At 23.6% G+C, this 20640-nt stretch overlaps 2 protein-coding genes across 2 annotated transcripts; one reads left to right on the forward strand and one right to left on the reverse strand.

The window, feature by feature from the left end:
- The first annotated feature begins 452 nt into the window (after positions 1-452).
- LOC105360732 (xaa-Pro aminopeptidase 1) lies at positions 453-13500 on the forward strand. Its single transcript, XM_011497723.1, has 6 exons — positions 453-590; positions 3505-4626; positions 5760-6086; positions 9543-9673; positions 13114-13289; positions 13356-13500. The coding sequence occupies exons 2-6, from the start codon at positions 3515-3517 to the stop codon at positions 13476-13478; spliced, it is 1869 nt and encodes a 622-aa protein (XP_011496025.1). The 5' UTR covers positions 453-590; positions 3505-3514; the 3' UTR covers positions 13479-13500.
- Positions 13501-17117: 3617 nt separating this feature from the next.
- Positions 17118-18689, reverse strand: LOC105360863 (uncharacterized). Its single transcript, XM_011497862.1, has 3 exons — positions 18468-18689; positions 17409-17549; positions 17118-17210 (listed from the first exon to the last, which is right to left on the reverse strand). Exons 1-3 carry the CDS (start codon positions 18687-18689, stop codon positions 17118-17120), a joined length of 456 nt encoding a protein of 151 aa, XP_011496164.1.
- Between the last annotated feature and the right edge of the window lie 1951 nt (positions 18690-20640).

Below are 20640 nucleotides of genomic sequence, written 5' to 3' on the forward strand. Positions count from 1 at the left end.
TATTTCATAGTTTAAAAATCTTATTTTCAATTAAAAAAATCAAAGAAAACATTTCTTACCATTGTTACAATTTTTTATTTCCATCATTTAAGGTTTAAAATCTATTATTGCTCTAAACTGAAATAAGAAAATATTAAGATGCACTCATAATAATTCGACACTCTAATTGTAGAGGTGGTGGGTGATCGATATCTAGAATTACTTCAAACAAAGATTTGTAACCGCGCTTTATTCGTAGTAGTAAAATCATTATTTATTTAAGTAGTTTTATCCGCTTTGCATCAATAATAATAAATAATTTTTTCTCATTTATCATGTATATATTATAAAAATAAAATTTTTACGTATTACTCATTTTACAACAAAGAAATAATTATTAAATTAACAAATTTGGACATATTTCCAGTTGATTTAGAAAGATTTGTTTTTTCATTAATAATATGGAATAAAACAAATTTTTTAGTATTAGATTTATAAGAAAAAAATGCTGTACCATAAATTTGATGACGTGGCTTAAATAATGACAACAACTAGAATATAAAACTAAATAAAATTTAAATTTAAAACAAAAATATAATTTAAATATATTGGTACGTACTCTATATTTTGATACTATTAATATTTTTCTGTTTGCAACAAATGTATTAATACCTTGTTTTTAATTAATTTTTAAAATGAAGAAAGTTAAATGTTTTATATCATATGTAAATAAATGATTAAATAACCTTGTACAAAATATGGTATATAAACTTAAAATAATGTAAAATTCTCAAACTATCAACAATTATTCTATACATGCAGCTTAACATTTTAATAAAAGCACAGGACTTTAATTAATACTTTAATGTCATTTTTATTAGTTATTACATTAATGACATTTTAAAATATTTTATTTGTCTTAAATTGTTTATTTTATATTGAAATAATTATATTAACTTTTTAATTAATAAAAATGAATGAAAAATGATATTAGTTTATTATAATATAATCAAATTATTTTTAATTTAGAAGGATAGATAATCAATTTCCATAAAAATTACTTTGTTATAATAATATCAAAATTGTTTTAGTTTATAAATTTTACATGCTGTCATTATTATGTTTATATAATTTAATATAATGTATTTGTAAATAAGGATAATCTTGTATATGATTTTAATATCTTATTTTTAAAAATTAAACAATATAATATATGTAAATTGTTTTATTTAACTCACTGCATTGTATGAACTCAAAAGAAAAGTTCTTGAATAGTCACAAAATATTTACAAATTAAAACAAAATGTAATTAAAAAAATTTATTTGAAAATGTTTTATTATTATTTATAAGTTACTTATAAATTACTATTATAAGATCAATGTCTTTTTAAAATTAATTTACATTTATGAATTTGTGTCCATAAGATAAGAATGGCTTAGTAATTATATAATATTTAAATCTATTATCTTAAAAAATATTATCTATAAAGTAATTTAAATTAGAATTTAAAATAAATAATTACTTCCAATAACATTGTAATTTTTCAGATTAAACATGAGGTACTATTAGAAGTGTTAACATTTTTAGATATTCCAAATAATTTATTTTAAATTGTTTGCTTTATAATAAATTACCGTATATTTTATGAAAGCAGTTTCTCAATTTCTTTTATATAACTCAACATAAAATTTTTGTTAAAAGACAATTTAATATATTATAAAAATCGCATATGAATATTATATATATATAATTTATAATTTTCATAATATAGGAGGAAGAAATAATTAGATACTGTATAAAGTAATGCAATTCTGTATTTTTTGTTTAAGTTTATTTCATTGTCACAGATTCCATGAAAGTTAGAAATCTAGAATTTGTTTACATAATGAGATAATAAGATCAAATTTATTTTATAATCAAAACTGTAATCTTTTTTTATGTATTTGATAATCAGTAAAACAATTTAACTGTTTCAGCAAATTTTATTAATACTCCTTTGTTCTCTCAAGATTAACTTAAGCTAATATATTTCATAATAGTCCTTGATCGAAACTTGAAAATTTATAATAACAGATTTTATGTTTAATTTATATTTCATTACACATATATATATATATATATTATTAAATGATTATACTATGTTCTAATGTCAATCATGATTAGCGCTATTTTAATATAAGAATGTGTATTTACATTATTATTAAAGTACCAATATCTTTTGAAGATAAGTATTTGCAAATGCTTATACATTACAGTATATAACGCTTATACTTATAGAAAGTGCATTTGTAACAGAACTTATACTAAAAATCAAAGTTTTCCTTATTCTTATTATAGTTTTTTAATTGTTCATCAATTGTTTAGTGCATGTGAATATTATTCTTCAGATTAAATTTATAGCTTCATATTAATATTCATCTATGCAGCTCTATATATTAATTATATTTTGATTTTATCATGAGGAGTTTAAATGGTTATTACCTATAAATTATTTATAGACCTTACGTATTTCAAACTAATTTCATACAAAATATATTATTGAACAAATTACGTCGTATTTTTATATGTAGTTTGTAATAAAGTCTAACATCTCTTTTACTCTTATATCACTGTATTCATTGTAAAGTTTAAGTAGAATTCTCTTTTAAACAAAATGAAGATAATCATACACTTTACTACTTCTCATTTGAGGAAAGCTTAAGTAAAAGTGATATGAGATATATTCATCATCTCCTTTTTAAAAGTATTTTAAAAGGCAAGTTTTATGAAAATATTTATTCATTTGAATTTCAAGAACTCTAAAAATCTTACATTTTCGAAATTATACGAGAAATCCTAATATAATATGTTTTTAGATTCAAACATGTCTGATTATACCACATCGGTTATCTGACTAGAATCAATGAGATAAAATAAGTTGGCAAAATACAAATTAAATTGCATAAACGTATTTATAAGAATACTAATGATTGATGATAAAAAAATGTATAAATATGAGTTATAATACATATAACCGAATAATTGAATAGATTAATGCAAATGCTATGTCAGCTTCTCTAGCTATATTGGTTAGTGTGATCAAATAAAATACTTGAAACATTTTTTAATAAAGCACTTTATTTCCTTTAAGTTCTCTAGTCTTACCTTTCTCAGCTCTCATCTTTTCACTATTAGTAGTCAAATAAATAAAAAATTTTTTTTATTTTATTCATTTAAACTTTTGTTACATACAACATTTTCAAATTCTTACATTACCTTTCTCTTATCTTATCTTTCCCATATTGATTGTACTCGCGGTGTATTCTTTCTAGATAATATCTTAGGTATGTTTATTTTTTGTGCAGATCATACAGTGCACAAAAATTTTTTAGTTAAAATTAAAGAAATAAAATATTTAGTTTTTTTCCGAATACCAATTTAATAGACTGTACATCGTTCTGTATTAATTCCGATTGTATAGAATGTATTTAAAAATGTATTCTTAATAAAATTATTAATATATTTCATAATTTTTTACTTTTCAGAAAAATATTGATGGCCGCTAAATCTGGATTAGAAAAATTGTCATACCTGAGGAAACTTATGATGAACATTCCTGAGAATGATAATAAGCAAATTCAAGCATATATAGTTACTTCGGATGATGCACATCAATCTGAATATATTCGAGAAAGAGATAAAAGACGACAGTATATATCAGGCTTCAAAGGTTCATTAGGTACAGCTGTTATAACTTGTGACAGTGCCTTACTTTGGACTGATGGTAGATACTTTACTCAGGCTTCTACAGAATTGAATCCTCCTAATACGTGGACACTTATGAAAGAAGGATTTACTGGCACACCATCATTAGATGATTGGCTTATTTCTAACTTACTTCCGAAATCCGTAGTAGGTGCTGATCCTAATCTACTTAGTAATACAAATTGGACTTTGTTACAAAGTAGATTAAAAACTGCTGGGCATAGTTTACTACCTATTGAAAAAAATTTAATTGATGAAATTTGGGACATTAATCGACCAAGCGAAATATTAAATAAAATAGTTCCACATAAATTTGTTTATTCTGGTAAAATATCTGGAGATAAAGTTAAGGAGTGTTTTCAAGCAATGGAAAAAAATAAAGTTACAATTCTTGTAGTATCAGCTTTAGATGAAATAGCTTATTTACTTAATTGGAGAGGTTCGGATATTCCATATAATCCAGTATTTTTAGCGTATATTATTTTATGTTCGAACCAAGTTCACATATTTTTAAATGAAGATAGATTAACTTTAGATGCAAGACAGCAATTAATTCGAGAGAACGTCAATTTTATATTACATCCCTATGACGATGTAATACCATATTTAAAGCAACTTTGCTCATTAGACAATAGTAAAGTTTGGATATCAGGTAACTCCAGCTACGCTTTGCATCGTGTTTGTAATTCGGTAACAACACATATAGCTGTAACGCCAATAAGTTTGATGAAATTAGTAAAGAATGATACAGAAATCTTTGGTATGAAATCAGCACATGTTAAAGATGCTATTGCTCTTGTAAAATATTTTGCGTGGTTAGAAAATAAGATTGTTAAGGAATCAAATAGTGACTCAATCGTAACTGAACTCTCAGGTGCAGATCAGCTAGAAAAATTTCGAAAGTATGTCTTTTTAATACATTTACAATGAACCAAATTTATAATAAGCATATTATTAATATGCCTTTAAACTTATGTATATACATCAAATATAAACTTTATTTATAACTATAATTTGTATTTATATTATTACAATAACATTTTAATACTTTTTCTCTTACGGTGTTGATTAATAAGTTCAGTATATCATATTATTTACAATTTTCTATTCAAATACGACAAAAATATATAATGACGTGTATAATAAATTTGTATATATTATTGTATTAGTTCTATTTTAAAACCGAGGAAAGATCCAGACAATGAGTTAATATGCTTGAAACTGTAAAAGAAAGACTCACGTTTTATATAATTTAAATCATTACAAAATTTATATTTTTGGTATAACAGATTTTTATATTAATGGCATTTAGTAAGTTTAACAAATTTGCATATTACGATAGAGTTTAAATAAAAGATTTATGTTAATTTATTTAATAATTTAAATCGTTAGTAGAAATTTGATGATGTGAATGAAACATACATTATAAATGATAATTAAATTATTAACTTTTATATATTGGAATTTGGAATGGAAAAGATATATTTGTTCCAATTAAGTAATTGCATATTGAAAGGATTTTATCATATATTTCTAATTTATATGTATCAAAATTAGATAAACGAGAAAAATTTTTTCTGACATTATAAATTATATGCAACACTTATTAATTTAAAAAATATATAATTCAGCCTGAATTTTCTTCTTTAAAAAGAGCTAATTTTTAATAAAAATAAAACAAAAGATTTAAAGTAATTTATTATTATTGATTGAATTATAATTATTGAAAAATCATGTTTTCTTTTTAAAATTTATTTAATACGTTTAAAAAGTACGCACAAGTTTATTTAAAATAATCAAGAAAAAAGTCATTCGAATAAATTTAATAAAAATGTAAATAATTTAAACGTTTTTAACTTTATTTAAAAATTACTTTCACATTGACACTGCCATTGATTTTCACAATAATCTTCGTTAAATACATAATAATTAAAAAAAAGTTTATTCTGTTTTTTTTATTAATAGTTCATTAATATTTACATGTGTAGTAAAGTGATAGCTCTATTCCTTTTTTATATATATGTTATTTTTATAGAGAACAGTTGAAATATGTAGGACCCAGTTTCCAAACTATATCAGCTGTCGGAAAACATGCTGCAATAGTGCATTATCAATCTTCGCCAGATACTGATGTTCCTATAAATAATCAAGAATTTTATTTATGTGATGCTGGAGCTCATTATCTTGATGGAACAACTGATGTTACAAGAACATTTCATTTTGGACAACCTTCGGAATTTGAAAAAGAATGTTTTACTCGTGTGTTTAAAGGACAATGTAATCTTGCAATGTCGAAATTTCCCTCAATGATCAAAGGAAACTATTTGGATACATTAGCCCGAAAATATTTATGGGATGTTGGGTAATAAATTATTTTTCTTATTTATAAATTAAGAACTAGATCTTTTACTAAAATGTCAAATAAAAGTATCATTTCAATTTTTTTTCTTAAACAGAGCAGATTGAAACATAATTTTGTTTATTATTCATAATTGATTGTGATCAATCTTGATTTATTTCTTTTCTATATTTTTACCTTTTTAATATAATTTATATAGTTAATATTGGTTTGTTAATAAAAAAGACTTTTTATTTTATTTTTTCAATTATTTTTTTTAATTCAACTTCTTTCTGTATCATAATTTTAGTCTAACTTTACTTTATTTTTATGTGTATCGAGATATTTTTATTATTTAAAATCGCCCAAAGCATTACACAGAAATATAAATCCATTATTTTATACTATTTCCTTTATTGACTTTGATAATAATTAATATTAAAACATTTTTCTAGTAAAAATTATTAGTATTATTGTCATGCTATAAAAAATCTTTTCTGGATATAAATATAAATAAATTTACCACTAAAGTTTAGGTATATGCAATGGTATAATTAGATTTTTGCTCTATTAATTCATTTTTTACTTGGTGTTATATTTTAACATATCAACAATATCGGTTTAAATAATCTTGTTATGGTTATCAAGTTCATAATAGTGAAGCAATTCTATAAAATTAATATATGTAAACATAGACAATTAAATTCATCAAATAATACATATCCTACAATATTTAAATTTAATAAATCTCATCTAAATAGCTGCCTAAATGATTAAAAAAATTCAAAGAAGTATTTAATAAATTTAATATTAATATTGTTACACTGAAAATCCAAATAATGTAATTGACACGTATATCTAGAGTATTTTTTAAAAGTATTAAAATGAAAAACAACAGAATCATATATACTAATTTTTTAAACTTTTATAATACATATTCTATGCAAAAACTATGCAAAGTAAATTGTTCTAACTCGAAAAATCAACTATTGAAAAAAAAACGATAAATAATAAATACCTTTTTATGAAACCACTTGTAATTTAATATTATTGGAATATATATAAAAAAATTTCGCGTATGCAAATATAACAATTATATCAATTACCATGATTCTATATATCATCAATGAAGATACAACATATTAAGTAAACGTTGATTATATTTTATTCATCGTTTCCTACGAAATTCGAAAACTTAATTTAAACTTTAACTGACTTTTAAATACTTAATATTGTTATTTGCTTTTTCTAAATATCTTAAATGTATTTAGCTCCATAAAGACGTCAATCTAGTATATGAAATACAGCTTATATTTTTGATAGTAGAATTTATTATCTATAAAAAAATTACTTTTAATAATCTATTATTATAGCTTAAACGTTTTATTTAAACAAAATATTAAACTGTAGTATTTAGAATTATAAAATTACATGTTCAGATAGTTGTTTACTCTCGCCTGTATAAATAATATATTCCACTTGTACATAACCTTTATTTAAACACTGAGTATTATATCGCTTATACATATACTAGTATATAATACGAAATAGTAATATATTTAAATTTTATCCGTTTCTCTTTATTTTTGAGATATACACATATAATTTTTTTTGTCGATTAAATATATTATTAGGTAATAATTGTTGCAACAGCGCATCGATTTTTAAATCATATTCGTATTTGAAATCTAAACGATTAATATCTTATTCGTTGAAAATGTTACTAACAATTTAATTGTATGTGGAATCGGCAGTAGTAATATGTTGCAGTTTCCTATACGAAGAAATGAACTTCTAATCAGTCTTCATTTATGTGGTTCAAGCTGTTTTATTATTTGTAAAGTTTAATCATTTTTTTATTTAATAATTTTAAATTTTGATTTGAATTTCAGTACGTTTCCTACACACATTACTAAATTTATTTTTTCACATGATTATATTTGTGTATTAGAATTATATAATACAATAATAAGTGATAAAAGTTTTTATAATTGTTGCACTATACTAATATATTTATTTATTCTTCCAATCGTTTTCTATCAACTTGTTCTATACCAAATGCTGAAGTAATATTTTACAACCCATATGGACGTTACAAACAGATTCATTGTTAAACGAAAATTTGTTCTATATTGATTTTATTTTAGTCATAAATGATTGCCGAAACTAAAATTTTATTGTAAAACGTTGTATATTATAGACACATAAATCTAGATTTAAATGAAAAACATTGAAATTTTTAAGTTTTGAAATTAATAAAAAATCATTTAGATTTAATCGTTTATAATTTAATATAAATATCATAGAATTTGTACAATTTATAGAATATAGGTTATAGTGATTACTTTTAGATTTTCTTAATTCATACTACAACTGTAAATAAAAATAAGTGAACATGGCATTTGAAGAGTATTTAAAAATAAAATTTCCATGACTTTATTAAGGTTTTTAGAAAAAAATTTTTTATTGGTTTATTTCAATATTGTCTTCAAAAATTATAAACTTTCATACATTTAAATAATTCGTGTATATGTTATTCATTCAAAAATTATAATTATAAATTTAAATAAATTTATACAATTCCACAAAATAATGTTTAGGATAACATGGAAAATATTTTTCAGTTATACATTAAAAGAAACGTAATTTTTAACTGAAAGAATACTTCTCTGGTTTTAACATATTGTAAAAACTTATCAGTATCTTCATTTTATTCATAAAATAAGAATCTTTCATTGAAAAAGAATGAAATAAAAACATGAAAAAAATTTTTTCAAAAATATACTTAATAAAAGAATGTGCCATATTCTATCACGTATCAGATAGTGTAACAATCCCATGTTCAATAAGGTTACTAACTAACTTAGTAGTATAATCTTTTCTATCGTATAAGTAATTGTATTTATATATAAATTGATAACAAAAATTAATCAAAAATCATAATGTAATCTCTTTATTAAATATTTTATTTTAAATTTTAATCTGATATTCCTATATCGACATTTAAAATTAATAATAATTTTTATTCTGATTGACATGACTACAATTAATAGTGTATTTATTATAATCTTGAAGAGTATATTAAATATCCTAAAACATTTATAATTTTAATTACTTGAACACTATTTGCTTATAAAACGATTAAGATGTTTGATTTGCTTTAACAAATAGTGAAACATTTGCTGTATTATGATACGCAAGAGTTGAATATAAATATTTATAAAACTAATTTTTATATATATTTAGAATTCATTTATTTTTATATGAAAAATACAATGCAGGTTAGTATATGGCACTTATAGCCATCGAAAAAAGTTAAATCGCTTATCAAAAATAAGTTATCTATATAAATTAATTATATATAAATATATTATTTAACTGTTTTTAAACGATTAATATATGTATGCTACAGATAAATTAAAAATAGTATGTTCATGTATTTTATTATATAGAAAATGGTTTATTAAAATATTGTTTTAGTCTGGACTACCTTCATGGAACTGGACATGGTGTTGGAGCCTATTTGAATGTACACGAATTTCCTACTATGATATCGTGGAGAGTATACCCAGATGATCCCGGCTTACAATCTGGAATGTTTTTATCAAATGGTAAAATCTTAAAAATGATATAATAAAATAGTTATTATATTAATTTCTTATATGCTTCATACTTTCTTTATATTTCTTAACATTTAATTAGTTATATTTAAAGAAACATTGATAAAATAATCCCCCCCTTCTCCCGACACACATATATATGTGTGTGTAATAAAATTTGCCGGTTATGATTTTATTTGTAAATTTTTTTTCAAAATTCTTTAATTTTCATAAATGTTTATTAAAATAAATACAAAAATTTTGACATAAATTTAATTTCTATATAAAATAATAAATTTTATAAATATTTCAGTCACATTTTTATTTAAAAATTCTTGATAACTGATATAATAAATCGCAATATTACAAAATTAATAATACATTGTACTGTTATAAATACATTATTGGTTATTGTTCAGGATTGAACCACCCAACAAAAAATAAGAATTTATTGTTTATTAAAATACGATTCCGATATATTACATTTAAGATTAAGGCGCAATATTCGAATTATACGTTACAAAAATTCACTGGAAATTTAGCCGTGCACTTTGTCCGCATAGCAATAAAAGAAGCTTCTCGAAGTTGTCAAAGCTTGTTTCCGGAGAATTCATAACACCAAATGTACGCAATAGTATTTAAGAAGCAATGAACGGAGAAGAAACTAGTCTTGTTGAATTACTCAAGTGAAACTAGTGTCAGTAATATCTGTGAAAGTCGAACTCGTCTGAAGGAATCCCTGCAAGGTATATTATTATTATTATTCTTCGATTATTATTATTGCTGGCCAGCTATCAATATTATTTACACTCGTCGTTAATCCTTGCTTAATTCTCGTGATCGCGCCCCAGCCTACGTCTATTATATTTACTGACAGAGCCCAGCCTAATACTCGTTAGCAGGACGAAATCTTACCAATCACGCTGCCCGAAAAGAACGCAGCACACATCTACAGTATCAACGAAGTCCTCTGACATGAGTCCATAGTGGACCGCAAGAGAGGGCGCTGATTCTAACAGTAGATCCTGCCTAAGATTAAAATTAGTATTGCGAGACATTACCGGTCACATTACAATAAATTGGTTCTGATCAAACCACAAAAGAGGACGACAACTATTCGTAATAATCTCCACCATCGACACGAACCGAATATCACTCAGTCGATTCCAACGTCGAGTCAAGCGCCTAATCAGTCGCAAGCCGAATCTCGCTTGGTACGATTCAAGCATCGTCGTAAGCATCGAAGCTGCGCGAACCAACTAATACCTAATAATTCAAGCGCGACTCACACGATACATGACTATAAAATTAAACCCGGAATTATTACCTAATAAAGCTTGCACTCCCAGACGATATTTCGACTTAATAATCAGCTAGTCATTACATTCAACAATTCTCACCATAATAAAGAACACCTGCAATACTGTAATAACTACTTAAATAAAGGTCACTAAAGCCAATTGTATTTACTCTGAGTTGATGGATTACCCGCCACCCCTCAATCACCATTAAACCGGAGGTACGGTCTAATCCACCCACCGTGACCTGCAATCATACTGGTGGCTGGAATTCCAAACAATTATAATTTTTAAAATTAATATAATCTTTATTATGTGTGTTCGAAATTCCGAGAACCCTTCCCAAGTCGCCCAGACATCTGGGGAAAGCCCAAGAGTGTTAGCCATCTAGAGAAAAAGTCGTTTCATCCAAAAGAAAAAATAAAGTGCATAGTTGAATCCATTGATTGTAGCATCTCTATTGCATGTATTGTTGTCAGTTCTAACTAGCCTGTCACGTGGGAATTAAAAGCAAGCACGCGTCAAAACAGGGGCTAGTTAGCCATTTCTCAGTATAGTAATCTGTCATCAAGCGTACTGCATCAGGAGGATCCTCCTACCTCTACAAGAAGTGCATGCTGACACCACGTGGCAACAACCAAAGAACGGCAAGATCTCGGTGATTCTGAAGATCAAAATAAAATCATTATTGTGTAGTTGTGAAATAAAACGCAATAAACAGTACAAAAAGCAATGTGTTCAATACTAATTTGAAGCATTAAAATGTTAATTTCAAATAAATTCTATGCATACAAAACAAATTTTTTTAATCTAATCAAATAGTATGAAATATATGCATGATACTAATTTATTGCAAGTTTTACTCCTAAATAGTTATTGACATTAAGTTGCATCATAAAAAATTTTCTATTTTATATTTTGAAATAATTTTTAAACCTAAATTGATGTAGTCACATCTGTGTGGGACAAGAAGTTTCGGATTAATTCTATGGTTATGGAGCAAAATTTTCACAATGAAAACTCATTGTAATTAAAAATTTAATTTTAGTAATATAAAATAGATTCATAATTGCATCGTGACTAGTTGAGTTGCATCGATTTTTCCGGCTCGTGTATATAAATTAATATAATTTGTTTGCACAATTTTTTGAACGACTAAATACATCATTTATGTACACTAACAATCAAATAAAAAACGCTTATAGGAAATAGAATAATTTAAAACAAAAATATTTGGGAAATTAGAATATAAAATCATATATACATACAGTATTTATTGTTGATCCAGAAAAAATTATATGTATAAATCAACAAAATTATTTTTGTTAACTATTACATTGTCATTTGGTATTATGACCTTGATTATTGTGTTCAGATGCTAATTATTTCTGTTTTATTTCTTAGCGTAGTGATCTTAGCTTCTTATTTCTTAGCATCTTGATTCTTAGCTAATTTTTATTTGTGTGTTAAAAAATATATATTTTTTTAAATAAAAAAAATTATATATTCACTAATATCCAAATTAAACTTAAAAACTTTTAAATTATGAACCAATTGTAAATAACAAAATTATATTTCCTTCTTATCTGTATCAACCATTTTTTGTTTTAATCACTTCACATAATATCACTATTATACGTATCTTGGCCCTTTCATTAAATTATGATGTATGTCCCACTTTTTTAAACATTCGGAATTCATTTTTATGAAATTAAATGTGTATACGTAACTATTTTTGTATAATTTTATATTTGGAATTTTTTTCAAAATTAAATATAGCAATTTAATAACAAGAGTTTATTTAACAATTACACATTTCAATTCATATTAATTAAATATTAATCGCGATAATATATTTTTGTTATTTATACATTTTATGTATAATTAAAATTTTTGTTTAAAACAAAGAATTATATATTTTATAATTATTATATAGTTATATATTGTATATAATTTATTTTAATGTTATACTATGAGGTGAATATCAATAAATTAATAGCATAAAATCAAGAAAGTAATGGAATCTATTGGAAATTACAAATTTTATAGAAGTAGATTCACCACGTTATGAAATGATATTTTTTAATAAATTATATATTTATACATTTGATTATTGATATAACTATTTATGCTAATATTTATTTATGTTACAAGAACCTGGTTATTACGAAGAAGGGAATTTTGGTATACGCCTAGAAAATATAGAAATGATTATTAAATCAGATACTAAATATAGTCGATTAAATCGAGAGTTTCTCACATTTGATACAGTAACACTGGTTCCTATTCAAACACGATTATTGAAAATATCAATGCTAACAGATCATGAAGTAAGCATATATTTATTATTATATAAAATACATTTTTTAATAATTATATTTTTTTAATTTCTATAGATTAAATTCTTGAATAACTACCACAAAAGATGTTATAATGTCTTACATTCTCATCTACATGGACCTGAAAATATTCAAGCCTTACACTGGCTTCTAAAAGCAACAAAATCTATTACAAAATGAATACATTATTTGTATTTAAGCATTTTATTAAAGTAAATCAAGGATTTATATTAAAATTTTTCAAATATATATTTTCAATTTATAACTAAAATAGATACAATTCTGTTTTTTTTTTTTATAAATTTAATAATAAATAAATTAATAAAACATAGTTTATATACTGTACATTAATTGTTTAATAACTATTATATAAGCGTGTTTATTTATAAAAATATAAAAATGATAAGATTTTAATATTAATTATAGGATTTCTAAGGTGATATCTAATGTAAAAAAGTAAAAATCATATAACTAGATGATTGTTTATTCAAACATTAAATATCCTCAAATAAAAATAAAAATTTTTAATTTAAATAGAATAAAAAATTAATAGAGAAGGCGGTATTAAAAATCAGTAAAATATCAGTTTTTTATAAAGTAAAATTTTTATTTATTTTTTAATTAAGGTAATATTTTCATAAGTATTTTTTATTCATTCATACTTTAAGGATTTCTATTGACAGTTGTATTGACTGTTTATACCGTCATGGAGAACTAGAATATAATTTAGTAATTCAAATACATTGAAATATGTGCATATAATAAATTAACAAGAGAACATGATAGAAGAGTTCAAAAGAAAAGAAGATACATCAATAACTGATAAGATTAATAACATAATATAAAATTCTCATTAGCTGTAAATTAAAAACATGAAAAATTAATCTTAAAAGATAAAACAAAGCTTGGTTATGTGGTAGCGATGAAAGGTCAGAAGTGGAAGGGATATTATAATAATACAATATAAATACGGGTGATGTATATGCTGTTTATTCTGTTATTTATTGTTGACAAGGTTGACTAGCATTACTATTATTAATTATAGAACTAACTCTTGGGTGAATTGATGTGTTTGCGGAAGCAAACGTATACTCATCTATGCAGCTTGATTGTTGAATATGAATGTAGAATGGCGCGAAGTTTCGTTCGTCGACATTAGCGCTGTTTGAATGATCACGTATGTGGTTGAGGTTATGGATGCAGTGTAATGACTGAATGTTACCGCAGAGTGTTGGGAAACTTGATTCGTCGACACTCGCAGTTTGTTGCTTAATTTCATAAACGTCCGAACTTAACTAAGGTGAGGGTTCCCGAAAAGGACACCATTTTTGCGGGCGTGAACTTGACGACGCGTACTGGAATCTATTCGGCACTGTTGCTTTGAGAGGATCTTCTTCGCCCTTAGTTGCTTGTTGATGTAATACTCTAAATCTTAAGTATATGTAATTATTGTAGTAATAATACTACTTACCAAGCCTAATCGTTGACTCGTCTCCGGACTCTGATATGCGGATTGTCGTTGCTCTCTTTTTTAAATTCTTTTAGTTTCTTGAATTGCGTTAGTGGACATACGGGTTTATGTCGTTTTTCTATAACGTGTAACTACTGTTGCTTGAACGGCGTTAATGGACAATCCAAAGAAGTGGAAGTCGTTGCTCCTTTTGAACATGTAACGATGGTTTCTTGAACTGCGTTAATGGACATACGATGTATGTCGTCGTTCCTCCAGGACTTGTGACTACTGTTCCCGTAACAGCGTTAATGGACTTTCACTAGACACTTAACTGAATATGAACTGTATCAGGAGTATACTATATCGAGAGTGTAATATCGAATTATCTCAAGAGGTATATCAAGAGAGTGATGAGTATTGAAAATTGCGCCCCTTACATACATTTGATGACCATGAATTTCACTTGAACCCCTTCTCTTATTTTTTGTCCAATCAGAGACTCCTCTGTTACAGAGCGAGGGCAGCGCCTCTTGTGGCTTCATAGTTAATTAAGGGCGTAGTCGTCACTTGGTCTTCATGGCAAGAAGACCTCTCGTTGCTGCTGACGCATGCGACAGCAAAAACAGCTTGTCGACTGCAGAAAGGTGGGGCGTCGCTGACGCATCTGGCGACAGCGGAAGGGGGAATGGAAAGTCCGCTCGCAGTAATGTTTGAAGTAATTACCGAGCGGAAAGAAAAGTGCAGATGTCTAACTATGGGTTTTTCCAGATGTTTTATGACACTAGTGCTAGATAATTGCGAGCAAGAAAGTTTTGAAATCTAAATACAAATTTTACGGTGTTACTTGCCAGATGTTATATTGCATTGAAAAAGGGTCTCGCATTCTCGAACAGAATATTTAAATTCATCGTATATCATTGTCAGATAATTTAAATTGTTTTTTAAATCTTCAAGATATGTGTATTATTCTAAATATAAACTTGTCTTAATTATTGCATGAAAAATAAGTATCTGAAAAATCAAATAAGTATAATAACGTTTCTATCACAAAGTTTTGTGTAGAAAATTATGATATTTGACTCACTGCAACCGATTATTATTATAATTATGAGTGAATATTTAAAAATTTTATTCATTCTGTATAATTTTTATAAATTATATTTATATAATATACAGATACATAAAAACAAACGATTTGATTTTTAAAATAATAAATAAGATAATCTAAAACATAAATTTTCCACATCAACCATATCTACTTGATTAATTAAAATAAAATTGATAATAGAAAAATCTCTTGTATTACTAATTTATACACACTTATAGTATAATATAATTTACTTTTTACAGATATTTCATATAAAATTTATTTTACTAGATAAATGAATTATTAATATTAACCGTTATTAATAATATTATTATTGTTTATCTATTTATTATAGGGAAAAATTCACTGAGACAATTTAAAATTAATAAAAATAAAATTTAAATAAAAACGTAAATTATTTAATAATTTATTAAATTTAATTACGTTAGGAAAGCAGTGAAATAAATATGAAAAATATTAAACTGGTTAAAAAATGTTAAACATCATATCTCTGAAGTAATAAACAAACATTCATTCTACATATAATGTACAATATAATTCAGATTAATAATTTCACAGTTAACATACTGAAACTATATGAAATGAAATTTAAAGGTTGAAAATCAAAATATAAAGTTAAAGAAAATTGAGTAAAAAGAGGAATATCTCATTATTAAACTCCAATATAGAATTTTATACCTAAACCAAATTCAACTACACTAGAATTACAGCTTTAATAGCAGACAGTAGGCAAATAATTAATAAGATTTATGTACAAGGGATAAAATAAAAAATAAATTGAACATTTAAAAAATATTAAATTTTTTATAGTATTATTTTTCCAACTCTTTTACCTTCAATTCATATCCTATAATAATAAAAATCAATAATATATCATCTATTTATTTTTGGCACGAATTGTACATTGCAATTATTATAGATGTTACAAGAACATTATTTTATCTTAATGTATTATCTAAAGTTCTTAAAACTTTATTGGAAACCAAATTAGTGTCATCTCATTATAAGAAACATTTTCTATATTTTATTTTAAACTAAAGATTAAACACATGTATGGTAATTATAAGATTAAGGTTAATTGATTAATCAATTTTTATAACTTATCAATAACTTTTTAAGTCATTTTTGGTTACTTAATAAATATTTATATGTAATTAAATGTAGTATTAAATCAGTTATTCAAAATATTTAAAATGTATGGAGTAATTAAAAAAATATTAATTTATTATAATATAATATATTTAGACATTTTTCATGCTCAATACATATTTGGTAATTTAATATCAATAAAATCATAAATTCTGAATAAAATATGTTCAATTAATAATAAAGTATTAATCGCTTGATTGTATGTTTGAATTTTTTGTTCAAATGGTATTAATTTAAATTCTTCAATAAATAGTTCCTTATTATCATTGAATTTTGTTATACTTTCATTATTAATTATGTTATCAAGCTTAAACATATATTGATATTTTTGTGTTTCAACTGCATTTTGTATAGAACGCAGAAAAAAATAGTTTGTCTTTTTAAAAAAATGTATAATGCCACTATTTTTTTTATCACGAATAATTAAAAAAAGAATAAAATTTAGTATTACTATTATTTGATCAGAGATTTCAAGTAAGTCTGTATTAGCTCCATGTTTTAATATACAAATATTAGAAATTATTAATTGCAAATTTTTACCTACAAACATTTCATTTTGATGATTATTTTTTTGTTTTAAATTTAGTGAATCAGCAACTATATTTTTAGTAATTCCTATAATAAAACTTTTAATGCTTGAATGATAATCTAATGAAATAAGTTTATTAATAATTAAATATTTAGCCTTACCAGAAAAACTATTAATATATTTTATAAAATTATTAAGAGCATATTTTTTTATTTGTAATGAATTACTATAAATTATATAATGTGTAACATTTTTTATAAGTTCATGATGAATTAATAAATCAAGATCTTCATATGGAATTAAAAATTTTTTAAAAATATTTATAGCATAGTGCATAAGATCAAGACCTTTAATTATTGTAATATTTCTTTCTTCTTCATGCAACATCAAATAATTTGATATATTTATGCAGTTATAAGCAATGTAATAAGGATTATAAATGTTTAGAATCCTTATATCTAATACTTCATATAAAACTGTCCAATAAAAATTGGAAAATGCTAAATCATTAACATTTATAAATGCTTCGATTTCATCACTTTTGGTATTTAGTTTTTTTTTTGTTATTGATGTGTAGCACTTCTGAATATTTCCATGGCCAATAAATCGAAAAAAATAAATAACATCACATTGAATTGATAAAATATTTCGTAATAGTTTTTTGAATAACAATTGATGATTATTACAATTAAGATTTATGAAACTCATAGGTCTATCAAATAGGGATATCAATAATTCCAATATTAAATATTGTATTTTTTTTTGTACATGATCTGTAGTATTAAAATGTAATAATTTTAAATCATGTAATAAGTTGTCTGCAAAATTTGATACATTTATATATGATAAAATGATGCGTTCCAAAATAAAATTTTTTTTTTTAAGATCTTCATCATCAGGTAATGGTAAATGTAATAAAAACTTTTTTACATTATCTATACACATATCAATAACTAATAACGGATTTTTACATCTAAATAAAGATATTTTTATTACATTTAAAAGTGAAAAAAAGCAATAATCTGAACTTGAAAGTTCCATTTGTTCAATTAAATAGAGCATTAGTTCAGAAGGTTCACAATAAATTACTAAATAATGAAGCACTTTTTCACAGTACAAGTTTTTTTTTTGTGTGTTGCCTTTTGAATGCATAATTGATATAATTGTAGTCAATACTTCGTAAGGAAATTGTTTTATTAAATGTATACAATTAGGTTGATTAAGAAAACAAATTAAATTGGTGTGATTTGTTTCTTTTACACATGCCATTATTTGTTGATCAAATAATGTAGAATTTCTTAATTCACGTACAATGCAACGATTATTAAACTTATTTTTATACATATCGTTATTATTCTTAGACATTTTTATTAATACTTATAAACATCTATCATAATTTTTGAATAAAAAATAAAGTAAGAAATACAATATCTTGTGTTCCTGTGGCAGTGGTAGTATAACTAAATGATAGATTGAATTCCACTATTTAATTCAATACCTTCAACTATTTTGAAACTATTTATAAAAAAATATAAATTTTTTATTAGAATGATAAAATGTAAATAGATTTACATTTATTTGTATTTATTTGTATTTATTTTAGGGCAATAAAATAACTCCAAATACTAAACAATTTCCTAAAAACGTTTTTAAAAATGACATTCGAAAATATAATTTTATTATGATGAAATACATTCATATATTAAATATTATATTATTGTGAAGTATAATTATATTTGAAAATAAATGTTAAAATCATAGAATATATAATATTAGCATACATATTAATAATATTATTTATCAACCGTTACGGAAAAAAAATTTAGTGCGCATGTCTTACAATTACAAATTGTTTAAGTAAAAGTATTTTGGTTTAACAAAAAATATTTCATTTATTATAATTTTTTTTTAATAAACTAAAAATAAATTAATAATAATTATTAATAATATATATTATTTAATGTATTTGAATACATTTAATATATAGTAGTGTTATATTATGAAGTAATTAATTATATAGAAAATAAATAAAAATTTTTACGAATTAAAATAAAAAATGTAAACTGAACTATAATATCCACACATTGCAAATACAATATTTTCATAAAATAAAATATAAACTTCAACGAGATATGAATAGGATAAATAGTATTAGGAGTATACATATATCAAGGAATTAGTGTGCATTATGTGGTCGTGTTTGCATTTATATTAAATATTTAGACAAAAATATTACAAATAAAATACTTAAATACGTAAATACTATATTTAAATACATATTTAGTAAATAATATTACATAATTAAAATTAAATAAATCACTTTGATGAAAACGTGAAGATACATACTATTTATAAGCATACCTTTAATTACAATATTAAATAAAAAAAGTATAAACACAGGATTTTTTATTAAACATATAAATATCGTAAAATGCATAATATATCTACATATTAATTAATACTAATAATGCACAATAAAATTACAAATTGTATTACTTGAATACACTTTATTAATATACTATTTGCATAAACATTTGCCTAGATCTGTCTAGTCTTCAGTATTTAATATAAACTAACAATATAGAAGAAGATTCAAAAAGGCATTTCGTTAGATTAAAATAATAGTGTATATATAATCATAAGTCATTGTTTAATAAATGCCCTTATACAAAGTAAAATGAAACAACACAGGTTACTTATCGTTTTTATTGCAAAAATTATTCTATAACATGATTATATCATGATTAATTACAAAAGGAAGTAGAGTATAGTTCTTATTGGATTATAATTCCTAGTGTTTATCAATAGAATAGAAATAAAAAGGTACAAACAGGAACAAAAAAATGTACAAACAAATAAAATGTAAAAGGCAAGCAAAAAAGTTTTGCTAGAAATGTGGGTAAATTTGTAATTATAATTTTATATAGCCAGTTTTTAGTATATTGATAATTTAAATAAAGTATTTATTCCATCTAAACACGATTTATATAAATATAAATATATTAAGACTTTAAATAAACAAATAAGTTATTTGCAAATAATAAATTTTTCCTGTTATTTGTGAAGAAGTACAAGTTTTCAGTTAAGTTGTAACTTATAGGAA

Source organism: Ceratosolen solmsi, unplaced genomic scaffold (assembly GCF_000503995.2).
Source record: "Ceratosolen solmsi marchali unplaced genomic scaffold, CerSol_1.0 scaffold47, whole genome shotgun sequence".
NCBI lineage: Eukaryota > Metazoa > Arthropoda > Insecta > Hymenoptera > Agaonidae > Ceratosolen > Ceratosolen solmsi.